This window comes from Heliconius melpomene, chromosome 13, assembly GCF_056956725.1.
Source record: "Heliconius melpomene rosina isolate 202511_hmr_F chromosome 13, ASM5695672v1, whole genome shotgun sequence".
Taxonomy (NCBI): Eukaryota; Metazoa; Arthropoda; class Insecta; order Lepidoptera; family Nymphalidae; genus Heliconius; species Heliconius melpomene.
The window spans coordinates 6355353-6373872 of NC_140401.1; the positions used below are offsets into that span (position 1 = coordinate 6355353).

General features: G+C 31.3%; 1 protein-coding gene across 1 annotated transcript in view; it reads right to left on the reverse strand.

The window, feature by feature from the left end:
* LOC146532732 (uncharacterized) overlaps positions 1–18520 on the reverse strand; it is a 45335-nt gene that overhangs the window by 3708 nt on the left and 23107 nt on the right. The window contains exon 3 of the mRNA XM_085196738.1: positions 15059–15224. Coding sequence (XP_085052864.1) covers positions 15059–15224 — 166 coding nt within the window. The remainder of the gene's footprint in view (positions 1–15058; positions 15225–18520) is intronic.

The window sequence follows — 18520 nt, forward strand, 5'->3', positions numbered from 1 at the left end:
AGGGCAGAAAGAGCCTAGTTGAAACGCTGCGGTCCCCCCTTTTTAACCGACTTCTGTAAGAAAAGGAGGTTATCAATTCGAATGTATATTTTTTTTTTAATTTTTTTTTTATGTTTGTTACCTCATAACTTTTGACTGGGTGAACCAATTTTGATATTTTTTTTTTTTTATTTGAAAGGTGAAGCTTCCCGAATGGTCCCATTTTTTTTTGGTCCATGTCTGACAATGGTATCCATGAGAAAATCACATAAGTCTTAAATTTGCATTAGGTATGTGGGCGACAAATAGACGACTAACTTAATGTCGCGCAAATTGATTTTGATAATTCTTTTTTTATTTGAAAGAATACACTTCAAGGATAATTTGGTGAAAGTTTGGCTAGGTTCCGATAATGGAATCCGGTGAAAATTGAGAAAGTTTGTTTTTTTTGGTAAAAAATTGATTATACTGAAATAGTTACAAGCAAAAACTTTTTAACTCGATGTCAGAAGTGAGATTCCTGATCGTTACATTTCTTTTCAACCAACCTCAAAAAAGAGAATGTTCTCATTTTCAACCAACTTCAAAAAAGGGAGATTTCCAATTCGCCCGAATACTTTTTATGTATGTTCTTGTCAATATACCAAAATGTTACTTTGCGCAAAAATAATACCTAATTAAATGAAGTTTTACATGGGACAACCACAACCACTCGTTGACAACCACTACCACCACCATCACCACTCGTTCAAGAAGCATCATTTTAAGATCTACCCATCACTTAAAATCGTAAAATAAAATAATTTTTAACAAAACCAAAAACCGACTTCTAACAACGAACTAAAAAGTGAAAAATAATTTTACAAAGATTTTATAATTTTGAAGTCGGTGCCAAGTAGAACAAACAGGCTTAGTAATTAGATATTGTAGTAAAGGTGTTGTAGCATTAGCTCGACACCGACTTCAAAATTATAAAATCTTTGTAAAATTATTTTTCACTTTTTAGTTCGTTGTTAGAAGTCGGTTTTTGTTTTTGTTAAAAATTAATTCAGCATGGATATGAGACATTGCGTATTGAGTAGCGCGTAGAACACACACATACAATTAAAATATAAACAAATTGTTAAACTTATCATATAAGTTATACATGTAAGAAAATTCCTAATGTTATAATATTACATAACAGAAACAAAATTTAACAGAATATATGTAAGAAAACGTTTTGCAAAACACGAAGGCACACTAATATGTAAAATTTATTTGCCTACACTGTAAAAAGTAGGTAATTGTTCCAGAGTACAATAGATTGAGGACGAAACAAAAGGTAGAACGAGAAAAACGAAGAACATTAAAGCTAGAAAGATATAATCGGGAAATAGTTATACGCTAAAGTGCCTCGAGGTATTAACGGCACGTATTTTTTCTCACAGCTGTCACCATAAAACGATACTATACGATTCTGACACTGATCCTCCATTTTGTGATCAGTTACTCTCGTCTTTATGTCAATATTTATATATCTTACTTAGTCCTTTTACTAACATAAATATAGCTTATCTTACAGTAAATAATAATAATTTTATGTAGTTTCTTCTTTCATTTATTTTTAGAATCTTGTATGTTGGGAAACTTTATGAGTCTTATGGAATATCGTCGGCCGCTACCTGCAATAGATAGTTTATGAAGCAGGATTATATATGATAACTATTACGTTATTCGAATTTATTTCAGCTTCCCGCTGTATCCCGCAGGGTAGGCAAAGATTCTTGGGAACTTAGTGTTAAGATACTCCATTCCCTTTAAGACACTGCCGTTCACCACTTTCTGCCAATTTCTCAAGGATTTACGTGTTGAATTGCGGAATTTTAAAATATAATGATCCCTCACTAATTATTAACTCACTACTTAAAACGTTTCCACTGCTCTTCTTTAAAAATTAAATACTAACTTATTACATTTATTTAATGTTTTTATTTATAAGGTTTCTAAAATTATAATGGAAATTTATATTTCCTAATTCTAAAGGCAAAACACTTAAAGATTTAAAAACTATATGTTCTAAAATTCATTGGTCAAGCTAAACATATAAATAAAATTTGTTATTTCACATTGGTGCTTTTTTTCATCCATCTTATTTTACACTCGTATGTCACGTCACATATGTCTTTCAATCTAATAAATCATTCCGCGCGTACCTGCGACCTACAAATCTACTATACTCGTATATTATGTTTATTATACGCGTAGGCTCGCTAGAGCCTCCCTGATCTTAGCTGCGCATTACATTTTACTATGAGACATTGGTATATTTCCCCTACAATTATTTCTTTATTGTTCCAAGAGGTAGACCTCGGTTGACCTTAGAAAACACAGTAATAAAGATACTGGAGGAAGGTCACGTAAAAAGAATGAAGTCCTCCCGAAAGGCATGTATGAAGAGGTTGATGACAGTGGACGAGGCAAAAGAGGGATGTAGAGACCGTAGCGCTTGGCGCTCCGTTCTCTCTGACTACCCCGCAAGGGATAAAGCGTGAAATTAAGTTAAGAAGTAGGTGCCAGAATATTTAATATGGAAGATTTTCAGAATATCTTACTATATTGAGACTGTTTAACAATGCCTTGTCTCGTCTTATCTTGTTTATTTGCCTTGTTATATTATCTGGTTAACAAAGCTGATTGTAAAATTTCTATTTTAACCGACTGTACCAACATGGAGAGGCAAATATTCACTAATTATTATTCACTAAAGCACTGCGAATAAATCGGGAAATTTCTTCTCTAAAAAAGGCTTAGAAGAATGTAAGCCGGCTTTGTACGATGTTTCTAGGAACAGTCGTATTATTAGTGCTTGTCTTGTGAGCGCCCAATATCGATTGGGCGCCCGAAGGTACACTGCATAATTTATGGGTTAAAATTATAACTAGTGGTTTGCTCCGACGCTTCTCTACTCAGTTACTTTATTTTTAATGTTTTAATTTGATCAAGTAAGTTGTCGCACGTGTGTACTGGAGTTTAGGTTCATACAATTTATAGCTTTGAGCACAGTCATTCTGTAGCCCTTGTATCACTTGGTGTAAAAAAAGTGTGCTTTTTTTCAGATTTTTATGAAAATTCAAGTCTACTTATTTTAGAGTTGTCAAAGTACAATTTTCTTAATACTTAACAGCCGTCTAAACGTTTGCTTTTATCTTATATGATTTTTTTATTTTACCTAATAATAATTAATCGATTTAATTATATCATACACTATGAATAAAACTACTTTGTTCAACTATATCTATTGCATTTGCATTTGTATCGGTATTAACTCATTTTCATTAACATAACGAGCATAATCGTGTAGTCTACATTCATCCGTTTTAAACAGAAATTAGGCTGTGGTTTTGTAAATAAATAAATGAATATATCCATTAGCATCGAATTTACATGAATAATGTTCAACCGAAAACGTAAATTGCCTGAAAATTAGTTTCATGAACAAATATAACTTTCAGAACCAATCGCTCCTAAACACTTGCTACAAAAATATTGTTTTTATGTTATTCTAAAACATAAATCAATATAATAAAGAGACTTTTATCAATAAAGTCGTTTCGCCAGGTTTCATTTAAACTTTCCAAAGCAATGAACAACATTAAGGAAGTTTACATTCCGTAATAATTTCAGAAGATTTGACCTACTAAATTTTTCAGCGCAACCTTTGCTAGCACTCACTTTCCATTAAGCTAAATATTATATATCCGTAAATTCATATAAAAAATGTTTTATGGACTGAAATTATTACCGTAAAATTTAGCCAAATAGAAATAAATAATTCTGTATATTTCTATTCTTTTCTTTAGAATTATTAAAAAAAAATATTTCTATTTATAATACTCTCATAAAACTGAAACATTACATGTGTTGTTCAACTTTTTATTATTAAAATTGTTTACATTGCTGGCTTATCTATTATGTTATGTAAATGTACGTATTTAAGACAAATAAATTACGTATAAGAGAAAATTCGTTATATATCTTTAAGTTTAAAAGTACACAGTATCAATAAATAATATATAAAAATTCTTCTAAATATAACATTTGTGACTTGTCACGTTTCACAAACATAGGCAACCATTGGCTTTTTAATGTTATTTTTATATCTATGCTTCTTCAACACAAATTATTTCGGATTTTGCAGTGTATATATTTTATACAGAAATATTACATATTTCATACTCTCTTCGTATCTGCTATTTAATGTCAAATTACATCTCTGGCACGGAGAGCGTAGTATGTGGGATAGGTAAGCGTGCCGTTGCGCCGCGGCGCCGCCCGTATCGACCGCCGCCGCCTGTTGAATGCCGACAACCCCCACACCCCCACACCCCCCCGACGTCACCCCAAGACCTTCCCCACCCCACTATTCACGTGCTTAAAATAGGAGCGTGCAATGTCGATATTCGAAACATTAGCTTACTACTAAGCAACTTTGTCAACTTGCCCATTTAGTTTTGTTAGATCAGCGCTATGGATTTTCCAAATTAATGGTTAATGATTGTCTATTTAGCGGTATTTCTGTGTAGAAATTATAAAACTAAAAACTTTTTACTATATTAGATTGTTAAATGACTAAATGTAAAACGACCAGACAGTATTATTTCATCGATTATATTATTTTATTTTGTATCTTAAAATTTGTTAATATTTGATTAGGATAGTTGTATATCTATACTATTAGTAAGTAATATAACATTACATGTTTTTATTGTCTTTAGTGTCTAAGATATATATCCATTATGGAGCAGGGGCAGAAGCGTGTGAGTGTGAACGCAACGTTTGTGAATAACTAGGTTACTACTCGGCGTTAAGTTCCGCGATTAACCACGCAATACCACGAAAAGTCGGCGGAAAATATCTAAATGGGAACGGTGCATCTTAACGCTGGGTTCCCTCTACCTACCCTGCTATGTGAGGAATACAGTGTAAAAAGAGGTACAATCAAAATACTATTATTAGGTACATTAGGTAAGAAATGTGTAGAATAGATAAATAATTAAAAAAAAAAACAAATTACCTACTACTTCTTAAAATAAATTTTTTAATTGCATCACTACCATTACTCGTCCACGAAACGAATTAAATAAACATCCATTAACCGGCGAGTATTGATCGTTTAAGTCATTTAAACGCTCGTTAAATAATATAATGTTTTTGTTTTTACTGGCGTAAGTATTCAGGCAATAAAAGAAATTAACTTCGTGAATTTATCGATTGCCTAAAATATATATATATTATGATAAAATCAACTTCACGCTGTATCTCATGCGTAGATGGAACCTAGCAGAGAGAATCTAGTGTTAAGACACTCCGTTTCCCATTTATCGTCGAATTCTGTAACATTGCGTGTTCAATAAACGATTAAATAATATAAAGAATAAATATTATGTTAGCTGTGAACTTATAAATATTATTTACAGCATTAAAATTGATTTATTTGTAGAGCGACTGTAACCTAACTGATGTGATCCCCTCTTAGTAGATAAATTATTTTCATTTCACTCGGTAAGATAAAGCACCGCGTTGAGTTACGCCACTAAGCACGCAGTATCTCAAAGTCTAGCTGTAAGTGGACAGTAGAGTTCCTTAAGTAACACCCTCCTTTTTGAAGTTGGTTAAAAATAAACAACAGCAAGAAGAACACATCGCGTGGAATTAGTAGATAAGGTGTTTAAGAATTAAAATTTTGCAGCAAAACTCAGAGACTGTGATAATTTTCATGATGCTGTGAATAATTAAGCGGTTAGTTAAAGCTCTCCTGTGGCTTTTATACTTAAAGGCTATAATTTACGGACAATTACCACATTGTAAAATGTTACGTAACACAATAATTTAAGTACTACAATACTATTATGTAAGTACGTATAAACATATATATACATTTATTTATTTTTCTAATAATATAATAGTTATATATGTAAATATACTATTTATTTTTTACTTGCTAACTAAATACTGTTATAAACCTAATTGTTTGATTATTTTTATATCTCTTGTTTTCGTATAAAAATTACGATGAATGAATTAATATGGTACTGTATTAATAAAATTAATATTGTAATCGTTTTCAGGGCTACGGGGTTCATTTTATTTTTACAATGTAAACGTAAAGATAAGAATCTTGAGATATCTTTGTGAAAATAGTGGAAATAAAAGGAATTATCAGCAAAAACATAGGGGTGTTTTTATCTTAAATCGAAGATTATTAAAGACCCTCATCACAGTAACGACTCGCCAGCCTTCGTTCATGAAGCAAATGAAAGATAGAATTTTTCCTTTCCTCTGTCGAACTATTAACTCTTTGAGAGTGATTAATGATTGTCCAAGAAATACAGGTTGCTATTGTGCGTTAATAGAAACTCCTTTTCGACAAGAAGGTAAATAATGAACGTCGAACTCTTTACACTGAAATCTAAACTCAGTATATCTTAATTGATAAATGGCCGCTGTGTCGATTATAATTAATATATATTTAATAAAATTACACCGTATAGTAACAACCTGATATGGTGTTTTTATTAAGGTGATAAATTAATTGTAAATATTATACTTGTAAAAACAAGCACATCACCATAGTTACAATGAACAAAGCCTCAAAATTACTGTCTAGTTTTAATAAGCCCTAATATATAATTGTATTTTACAAAACTAATATGAAAAATTGAAAACATAATATAGAAGATATTTACTTTACTTAAATAGGTATTATTGTTTATTCTGAATCTTTTCATTCTTTTATACTGCTAACTAAAAATAATATTAAATGATAAGATAACATACGAAACACAAAAGCAATGGCTTAATTATGCTATCTGTTGGTAGAAAGCTTCAGGTAACGTTCAGAAAACAAAGTATTGAACCATTCATCACTAAACTATTTCCTAGTGCTGCCATCTTTTTTCATTTTTCATAATCTCGTCAAAGGTAAAGTTAGCAATACGCATTGGGATGTTTTATTTCGTAACAAGATGGCGCTGATGCTGAAAATTATAGTGAAAAAATATTTATAATAATGTTATGATTAAAGTAGAATATATTGTCATAAGAAAATTGAAAATTCATTCGAATTAAAATCAAACATCTATTGTTGAACAATTATTTTATACTTAAACATATTCTCGCCTCTACTCTGTAACATGTATCACTCATAAGACAAAAATTTTAATTTACCTTAGTTTAAGCTAATGTTAATAGATTCCCAGTCAATTTATAATATAAATTTCACGTCTAATATCAGTTCAAAAAAAATCTAAATCAGCTTGCACGCTGCATCCCGCACACAACAGGATAGACAGAGGGAACCTAGTGTTAAGACACTGCGTTCCCCACTTTCCGCTGAATTGTAGATTTAATTCTAGATTAAAAGTATCAGTTATTACTAAAAATTCCGCAATGTGACGGCGGCTACATCGAATTAGATTTTTTTCCATATTGTGATATATTCTGTAAGTACAATATGGTCTACGAGGTGTGTTCAAAAAGTAAGGTGACTTTGTATTTTTAAGAAAAAATATTTATTTATTTATCAATATTTATGTTGTCCCCTTCAAAGTAATCCCCCTCAGATACAATACACTTATGCCAACGGTTTTTCCAATCGTCAAAGCACTTCTCATAAGCACTTTTCGGTATAGCCTTGAGCTCTTCCAGCGATGCAGTCTTTATCTCTTCAATCGTTGCAAATCTCCGTCCTTTCATAGGTTTCGATATCATAACCATATACCCATGATTCGTCACCAGTTATGACCCTTTTGAGTAAATCTGGGTCGTCGTTGAAGTCATTCAACAGTTCTTAAGCGATGCTCATGCGACGGTTCTTTTGGTCAAAATTTAGCAATTTCGGAACAAACTTCGCTGACACACGTCTCATGCCCAAAACGTTAGAAAAAATTTCATGGCACGAGCCAAGCGATATACCAACATCCTCAGCAACTTCTCTGATAGTGATTCGACTATTTTCCAGAACAATTTTCTTCACTGCTTGAACGTTTTCATCAGTTGTTGACGTGCTTGGGCGTCCAGAGCGAGGCTCGTCATTGGCATCTTCCCGGCCATCTTGGAAGAGTTTGTACCACTTGTAAACATTTTTTTTACTCAGAACAGTTTCACCGCATGCCACTGTCAACATTTTAAGTGTTTCGGAGCACTTTATTTTATTTTTTACACAAAATTTGATGCAAATCCTTTGATCCATATTTTTCGATAGCAAGAAATCGCCGAGCACGCAAAACACTTATAACCTTTACGCCTCTCCCAACCAAACAAAAAATGCTATACACTTGAAACCTAGTACAGATGTTCGGGAAGAGTGTACCAACATAACAAAATAAAAAAATCGATAATCGAAAGTACGTTGCCCGCCAAATTTGAAAAGTCACCTTACTTTTTGAACACACCTCGTATATATTACGATACTTGTAGTAGTAGGTAAGTAAGTACACAGAGATGTAATTGTTGCGGCCATATTAAACATACAGCGACACTGCACAATTGCAATGGAACTGGGTCAAGTTTGTTTTGGGAAAAGAAAATAAATAAAATAGTTTTTAGTTATAACTTATAATTGAATATCAAAACGAGTGTTTATATCTTGTAAATAAAATGTCAGTTTGCTTAAACACGCAAAAAAACATTTTGGTTATAGGATATACTGTAACAGCAAGATTTAACGTTATATGTATCTTCAACTTTTAAGGCAATTAAAAAGATGAAATAGCACAATATACATTTTTATTTTATTGATTTTTTTAGCTTTGGCTCTCTCTTCAGCAAAAAATACTTATTTAAGACCTAGATAATAAATCTAAATAAGGCGTTCAGATCTAGATAAGAGGCATAAAACATTAAACACACATAGTAAGAACAAAAGAAAAGTCAACTTGGTATGCTTCTTAATCGCTGTTATAATATAAGATAATACAAGTAAAAAAAGTGAAACATTTTTATGTAGGTATGTTGTACATGTTATGTTTTTATCTTTTGCAAGTAATTCTCCGAATATGTGCACTTTAACCTATTACCATGTCAAAATTCATTGACCTATTTCGTATCGGTATCGGTAATTCAAGTTATTTAACTTAAGATTTTATTGGTTTTTAATTTTTGAAACTACAACGAGCACCAAGATAAAAAAGATGGACCTCCAGACTCGAAATTTTCATTCAAAATTCATCCCTTTCAGTCCAGTAAGTAAACTACTCATGATATAACCTTTTTACAAAGTAATTAGGTGACCTTGTTAATAACAGAAAAATATCAGAAAATTTGATGCATTATTTTCCTAGATACTTGATTACAGCGAAAACACATTGGAGACATGACTTAGGTCTGACTTAAAATTAAGATGAATTATTTTTAGTTAGTATCTACTACTATCCCTAGAAATGTTATAATAATATATAAGTTAATTTTTAACAAAAAGAAAAACCGACTTCTAACAACGAACTAAAAAGTGAAAAATAATTTTACAAAGATTTTATAATTTTGAAGTCGGTGTCAAGCTAATGCTACAACAACCTTACTACAATATTTAATTACTAAGCCTGTTTGTTTTATTCGCATACCTACTCGAATGTTTATATTTATCCATTTATATTTAGCTAAGAAATTAGAAATTGTTTTACTACTTGACAAAAAGATCAACTAATTATTTTATTTATATTTGTGTTCATACTAATAATATTCATTAACACTTCAATCAGCCTTACCATTTCATATAAACTCTGAACTAATCTACAAACTTTGCCACAAATCTCGAGAACTCCGGAACGATAAAATAAATAAGATAAGCTCTTATGAGAAATAAAGCTTAGTAAAAGAGGAAAATAGGGCTAGAATACTAAATTCTTGATAAATTATCTATAACACATCCGGCTTCTAATAAGTAGTCATAACATTATTTCTGTAACGCGACGGTTGTGGGTTCGATCCCCACTCGAGGAAGGGAAATATTTATGTACGTTTATATTTCCATTTTTTCGGTCTGGTGTCGAGGCAAAGAGCGGCGTTGAATTCCGCCACTCAACACGCAATGCGTTCAGAATTCTAACAAAACACTAGGTTCCCTCTGCCTACTCTGCTGAGTGCGGGATACAGCGTGAAGCTGATTTTGATTTTATATTAAAACTACTCAAGAGTTTTGATGTCAAAAATCTAAGAAAAGTATTAATTTATATAGATAACTACATAAACAAACTATTTTTAATTATACTCACTTGAAACAAGTCATTCATATTAAATTTCAACTTGTACATAATTATTTAAGAATATTGTAATATTTCCAAAATATGTATGTCACATCCATATTTCTGTCCAGTGCTCCAGTTCTGGGAACATATAGAAACTATTAGTAATAACTTCTGTACCGTTTCCCATAAATTTACATGCCAGATGCCAATTTCACAATTAATTTTCACAAATTGGTATTACGTTGTTAATATTCTATTTTTTGTTGGTTTTCTCATTAATATTTTATGAAATGAATTGGGACAGGTAATAAATAGCGTAATAAGTTGATAATAAATACAAAGATAATTAACGCAATCCGCACGTATACTAGTAATATTAAATTTAATGTTAATCAGTTTTTGGGATTTAATGATTGTCAATTATTAAGAAAAAGCGTAAAGCGAAAACAGTCTCATGACTATTTTCCAGTTTGAACATATATTTTTTTGAAAGAAGACTAACACCAGACAGATTTTATACGTTTGCAACAGATGTTTTCTAGAGAATATGTTTAGCCTCACGCTGTATCCTGCACATAGCAGGATAGCCAGAGGGAACCTGGTAACAGTGGTAACCTTGTGTTAAGACATTCCGTTCTCATTAAGTCACTTCCATTATTTATTTTTTACCGAACCCTTGAAGCATTGGCATTTGGCACAAAATTATAAAAAAGTGTACCTACCTAAATAGCAGCTTCATACAATAATTTCTATAAAACATTTAAGTTAAATATATACACATTCATAAAAACGTAAATTATAACTACATGTAGCGAAAAATAAGTACACCATAAACTTTTTCAGTATATTATAAAGTATAGCACATTATAAGATGAATTTATATGACCTCAGGTTCTCGCAGGTCGTCGTCGGTATTTTTTATGACTTAGCATTACAGACTAATCCGCACGCCTCAGCTCTATAAAGCAAATTAAGCAACCTTAATGCCGAGACATGAAAATACGAAAGTAATGGCGTTGTGGCATGTGCCTAGACTGCCATCGCGAGACAGACCCGAGACCCGAGACCCGAGACCCGAGACCACGCACAAGAATTCAATTCAATTCAATAGATAAAAAATTAACCTGGCTCTATAAGATGTTCTCGGCACTTTGTATTGCAACCATACTTAGACTAATGAAGAAAATTTAAAAAGAATAGGATCAATTAATATTATTTTTATTTAAATTTATATTTTCATTTTCCGCTCTGGTGCCGAGGCAAAGCGCGGCGTTGAATCCCGCCACTCAACACTAAATTCTCCTAGAGTAACAACCTAGTCTTAACAATAGATTCCCTCCGCCTATTCTACTGTGTGAAGCTGGTAAAAAAAAATATATTATAGCCAACTTTGATCTAGAAATCGAATTTCTAAGTTAACAGAAAATGTGTAAATATACGAAATATAAATAAGTTGAATAGAAATATGAGAAGACGAAACCTTAATGGATTTTCCTTCATTCGTCCCCGAAACCAAATAAACAGTTCTTAATTTCTACTGAATCAAGTATTTCTTTTTCACTTACAATTATCCTTATTTATTTAAAAATCGGTTTTGATTTGTTTGCAAAAACAATACGATCCATAAAAACGTCCCGACTGACAATGACATCATATTTCGTGAATACAAATACATATTTACTTACAAAGTAATTGTACTAGCAAGCGTTTATTTTTTCTAACAAGCTTATTGTAAAACTCATTCCAATTGAAACAAATGTGTAACCATTCCTAGAATAACAGCTGTTCTACACCTGATATTTTTATTTATAAGAGTTGTAAAATAATGAGTTTTTCTTTAGCACACTATTCCTGTTGACGCAAGCTCGTAAATAAAAAACGTCATTGATTTATGTAAAGATCTTTATATAAATAAATCTTTTTTTAACCGACTTTAAAAAAGTTTTTAATTATTCGCAAACATATGAGTCGATTTGGATAATTCTTTTTTTGTTTGAAAGGATATACTTCACAGGTGGTCCGTGGTGGTCCTTGACATGGTCACCATGTCAAGATCTGATAATAATCTTTGAGAAATCGAGGGAAATCTTAAAATTTTATAGGCACACTTAAAAGGATTTGGGTATTGTATGTACTGATCATCTAGACTGACATCTGACATCTCTAGATCTGTAATGATGATGATATTAAATAACATAATCAATTTCTTCATAACAATTAGTAACAATATTTTTACTATGCCATAATGCCATAATTGGCAGGGTCAAAAAATATTACGATAGACTATAGCAATGAAGAAATGAAAAAACGGCAAACTTAACTAAGCTCTCAGAGCGTCTCGACGAAGATAAAATGAATTTTAATTACTTCATTGATTAACAAGCTGAATCACAAAAATAATTGGCTGTTCACTTGCAAAGTTTTTTTTAGTAAGCTTTTATAAAAATATCGGCGGATATCTAAAGAAACTCGTTTAATGTAATTGAACCTGCATCCTCAGTTTGGATAGAACTTATACAGTAAAAGTATTCTACAAATATATTCGATATTTAAGTATTCTACATTCGCTTCCTTCATCACATTTGTACTTTGTGAAAAATATTGGTTATTATTTGTATAGTTTATAATAAATTTTAAAATTTTAATCAATTTTATATACTTTTGCAAGCTAAAAGAAAAATATTATAATAATAGCATCACCTACATAATGTGCACATCAGCCCGCGTCACTCAAATGCTTATTACGACTGAGAACGAGGCCGGAAACAGGGACGCGCTAAATAAGATATGCATAATAAAAAATCACTTACCAATTGTTATCACGTGACCTCGGTTTGATATAAAAAAATATAAGATAAAAATATTTTATAACTTTTTTTACCACTTTTGTTTAGCAGAAATTGAGGTATATCCTACTAAACTTACTTAGTCCTACTAATATTATAAATATGAAAGTTTATGAGGATGCGTGTTTGTTCCACTTTCGAAATGTGTAATTTTTGCGTAAAAGTGGAATAAGCATCCATCATCACAGACTTTAAAGTTTTAATATTACCGAGATTAATCATTTAGTAGAATGATATTAATTAGACGGAGGAAAATTGTGACCGACCGAAGATTCGGTTTCGACTAGTTTTGGCCAAAAATCGTGGTTTCGGCCATAGTTTGTCAAGTTTTTAAGACATTATTTGTCTTTAAAACTTTCGATTAAGACTCCACGCCAGCTTATAACGCCATTTATATGAGAAGTAACCATCATAACAATTGGATATTTATTTCACAACACACATTTTATAGAATTTATGGAACTCATATTTTTTGAATCTATAGTGACGCAGACGCACAAGCATCCTAGAAATGCAAGCACCATACAAGCATCCTGAAATACTAGTAATATTATAAATGTGAAATTTTCTGAGAATTAGTTTTATCAACATACCACGCGGGCGAAGCCGTGGACAAAGGCTAGTATATATGTATATTGGTATACATAGTGGGAGTATACCTAAGTAATTACCCCTAAATTATTCGTGTTTCATTTTCTCAGTATATCAAGAAGTATAAAAAAATAAATGTCTGAGTGGATAAGGTACTGGATGAGCTAGTCACGGCGGAAGCCAACCGGAGAATTGAAATAAATTGTTTTTATAAACATCACAGCGTAATATTTTTCAAGAAAATATAAAACAAGAAAATATTTAATGAATTAAATTAGTATTGAAAGATTTTAAGTCTTAAGTATTATTATTATTATTTTTACTCTCTTTATATATTTTGTTGTATTAAAAAACATAGACAATAAATTTCTAGAATAAAACAATCCTTTCTTGAACATATATAAAAATACAACATTGTTTTTCAAACAGAAACCAATTTGAAAAAAAATTAAACCTAGAAAACAGAACCAATTTAAGAAAAAATAAACCTTATTTTAAAAACAATGTGCTATTCCTAATCACACTTTCACAAACCTATGTCTATGGTTATTAAACCTATGTCAGTGACACTCACGTCACCAAGACAAATCCAACGACGTATCATTTATCAAAATCGGTTCCCTGGTTTAACAGTTACAAGGGAACAATGGAACGGACATAAAATGTACATAGTACATATATATACATACGCGCTAAAAACATAACCCTCTTTTGGAATTCAACGCCGCGCTTTTGCCTCGACGCCAAAGTGAAAAAATGAAAATATTAAATATTTCATTGTCTTGATTGGAAATCGAACCCACAACCAGTTATACTCTTGTGCCCCAGTGCCACGATTAGCATCTAGAAGTTAAAATTTCATCGCTTATATAATTTATTTATTTAAAAGTACTTGGTCAGCTATCATTAAGGCTTAAAATGAACAATGGATGGCACGAAATAACAGAATGTGAATATACATCGACTGCAACATCCATTCTATGTAGCCTTAATGGCTGTACTAGTTCATGAGCTGAGGTATAATCGTTAGCTTTACATATTCAGAGCAATGACGCAAGTAAATTATGGAATATGAATTGTTTAACTTTTAAGTATATATATTCAATAAGGAAATTGAAATATTTACGTACATAGATTAAATAGTTTTAGATACCTCGGATTTTTTTAATAAAAATATAATACAAAGAATTTGAAAATAGTATAAATAATATTATTCTTAATGCTAAAATATGTGGATTGGCAGGGAGAATCTGGTGATTTACTCCGTTGTCGGTTTTCTATTCATTTAAGACTATGTTTTAGGTTTTCGCCGCAACCAAACGCTCTCTTCTCTGAAACCTCCGACCATCAGGTTTATAGGTAGATACTTTCCAGATGTCTATATTTAATCTATAAGCTAAATTAAATTAAGCTAACCTGCGATACGACTGAGGTGCTACTGGCCAACTGCGTCTTGATCGTAGCACGAGTCCAATTCTAGGCATTGAGCCTTGAGTGTTGCCCATCTGCGGTGCAGAAGTGCGCTTCCGACTCCACCCGCGACGTCCACTGCTAGCACCCCAAAGATGGGATGTACTGTTTTCTGTAAAAAAATAGAAATTATATCACTTTTTTCAGCTTCACGGTGTTTCCCGCATATAGCATATAGGGTAGGCCTAGGGATAAGACTTCCCACTTTCCCCAGTTCTAAAGATATTGTGTGTTGAGTGGTGTAACTCAACGCCGCACTTTGCGTCGACACCAGAGCGAAACAATGAAAATGTTAAATATTTCTGATTGCATTTTCTGAAATCAGAGTGGAAATCTAAAAATCGAACCCACAACCTGTCAAATGTCAAAGCAATTATTCGTGACGTTTTCGCAATCGTTGTTGATTTGATTGAAATAAGATTTATAATAATGTCCAGTACATTATGCAACTTTTTAAAAAAACCTGAATAACAAATTATTAATATTTACCAATGTCTGAGTCTAGTATACCTATAATTTCATTCATAATAAAATTTTCACGAAAATTTGCCTCCTTTTTCACGAAAAGTTCAGAAGAGTATATACTAACTATTTGTATATATTTACAATTTGCAAATAGGATTATCTTAATGTAATTAGGGATATGAAGAGGAACTTAAAAATTCACTATGCAAATATTTAAAATCCAGGATTAACCGACTTAGTGTTACTAAGTTATTCAAAATTATACTTTTTGTCGAGAATAGTAAGAAAACTTAATAAACTATTTTAAAACCAATTACAAATATAAATTATTTAATAATAACCGATTTAAAATAATATTTTACACGGCACATGGAACAGCGTCTGACTATAAATGGCGGTGTTTGTAGGTTTGATTTCACTCAGACGAATATTTAAACTTAAATTATTTTATTAATTTCCACCACGTCCCAAAAATTGGACGGAAAGTGGGCAACGGAGTGTTTTAACAATAGGCACCGCACGTTGAAATCTGAAGCTGCACGCTGCAGTCATTATCATTTCTGCTGGACTTGTAAAAAACAACAAAGGAGAGTTTCTACTATTATATGACATTTTACTGTTATATTTTGACATACAAATATTGCGTAATTGATCGAAGATTATAACTAAACCAAATAAATATAATTAGGAACATAACACTTTTTTAAACTCCATAATTAAAAAACTGAACTTAAAATTTCATCCTCTTTATTATTTATTTAGACTTAAGAAAATTCACCGAACATTTATAAGAGCGAATGTAAATCTGATCATATTAATCAAGGAGCCTTTAGGACAGCCTGTGAACAAAACAGAATTTAAAATAAGCTTTAAGCCGATTATACTAACATACTCGAGCGAGCGCTTGCAACGTTACCTACGTTACCTATAAAATAAAGTAATAAATATTACTCTATGTGCATAGGTCGACTTATTAAAAAATAAACTTAAAAAATATATACATGTTGGCGGGCTTGATTACTAGAGAGTGACAACTGTCAAACATGTGACGTTGCCGGTCACTCTGAAGCAGCAGCAATCACTAACGCGATATAAAACCGCCATTCACGTTTAAATTAAATACTGGACTGAAAAACAAGATGGTGAAGTGTTACGTGTTTGGTAGAGTGTTTTGGGATTGATAAAGTGAAAAGCAAAATCACTGTACTATTATATCGTGTTAAATTATAATCGTGCTTGGATTTATATTAGAAGTTCGTTTTTATTCTCCACCGAATACCCACGTCGACAATACTATTAACATGGAAACGAATAATAAAGCGCATAGTGATTTCCCTTTATATACATTTTCATTTCATTTCATTTCCATTTATTGAAAAACTATATAAATAAATTGAATTTTTTTTGTCATGGTTTGAAAGAACTTAAGAATAAACTGTTTTTTTGATTACGAAATAAGACGTGTTGAATATTAAAAATATAATATGATTATATTCAAAATTAAATGAAGTTGGTATCACTTTCGTAACAATATTAAACTTTAATGTACCGATAAGTTAAATTGTGTCAATCAAAACACAAACTCATTTTCAATCTTTTGAACCCATTGTGGCAAGCTTTTATCGCCTTTTTACATGTAAATTGCGTTACTTTGACAAAGCAGTATTACCATTATATTTAACATATATAAGAATACAATAGACATTATTCTAATTTTTCAAGTTTTTATCATAAATAGCAAATTTAATAATGGTTCGAAATCATTGAGCAACTTAATCGGGCATTCAATCGAGAATAACGCTGAAAAGTCTTAATAGTACCACAGTTCTTAGTATAATCAACGTACGTACATGTCGAATTTAATATAAAGAAAATTAGAAAAATATTTTAATTTAATTACATCCGATTTATATTACATAATAATTTATATTACATCCGATCTCCAGCTAGTAAAAAATAATATTATGTAAGTTATATTTTTAAAACTTCGTCTAGTCTCACTTAGAACAAATTCAAAGATTGAATTTTTTGTATATACTTCTAAACAGTTATATACCTTTTTTTTCTTCCTGTTCCTACATACAACAGAGTAGGCAGATGAAACCTAGTGTTAAGACACTCTGTTTTCCATTTTCCGTTGAGTTTTCAAGACGCTTTCACGCTGTGCTTTGTCTCGTTATCCTAGCTATTAGTACTGATTATTTTATTTTAAATTTATTCAAAGAATCAGTTACTACAATATCTAGCTAAGAAATAAAGGTTAATACAATATAAAACAGTTACTTTATTTTATATTTTTGGTGTTTTCTTTCAAAGGCCCTTTGTTATTCAAGTTACTTATTTACAAAAGAAGATGTCACCTATAAAAATATACTAAAAATTTAGATTGAGTAGGTGTCTGTGAAATAATTCTTCATGTATTTTTTTTAAATATTTACTACTTAAACATTTGCTTGAGGTGCAAGGGCACAAGAATGTGCCAGTAAACGTGACGGTTTTGGGTTCGATTCCCACACGGGGGAATCAATCATTATTTATTAATATTTTCATTTATTCACACTGTTAACAAAGTGAAACGCAGCCTTGAGTTCCGCCACTCAACACGCAATGCCTCCATAAAATCGGCGGAAAGTGTCCCCACTTTCTTTTCACAGAGTGTCGTAACACTAGGTTCCCTCTGCGTACTATATACTTAGACTTATGTTTTAGGACTACCGATAAAAAAATTGTGCTGAACTCCGCCACTCAACACACAAGGTGTAAAATAAAATAAAGAATGCAGCGTTTTAACTGGATTGCACCTGAGACCTGCATCTACTATATGAAAATAAATATAGTAGATGCAGGTAAAATTCTAGTTATTAAAAATACATATTTAATGTTTTACTTAATACATAATTTATATAACTTTACCAATAAATACATTTTTTTACCTTTGCGTTT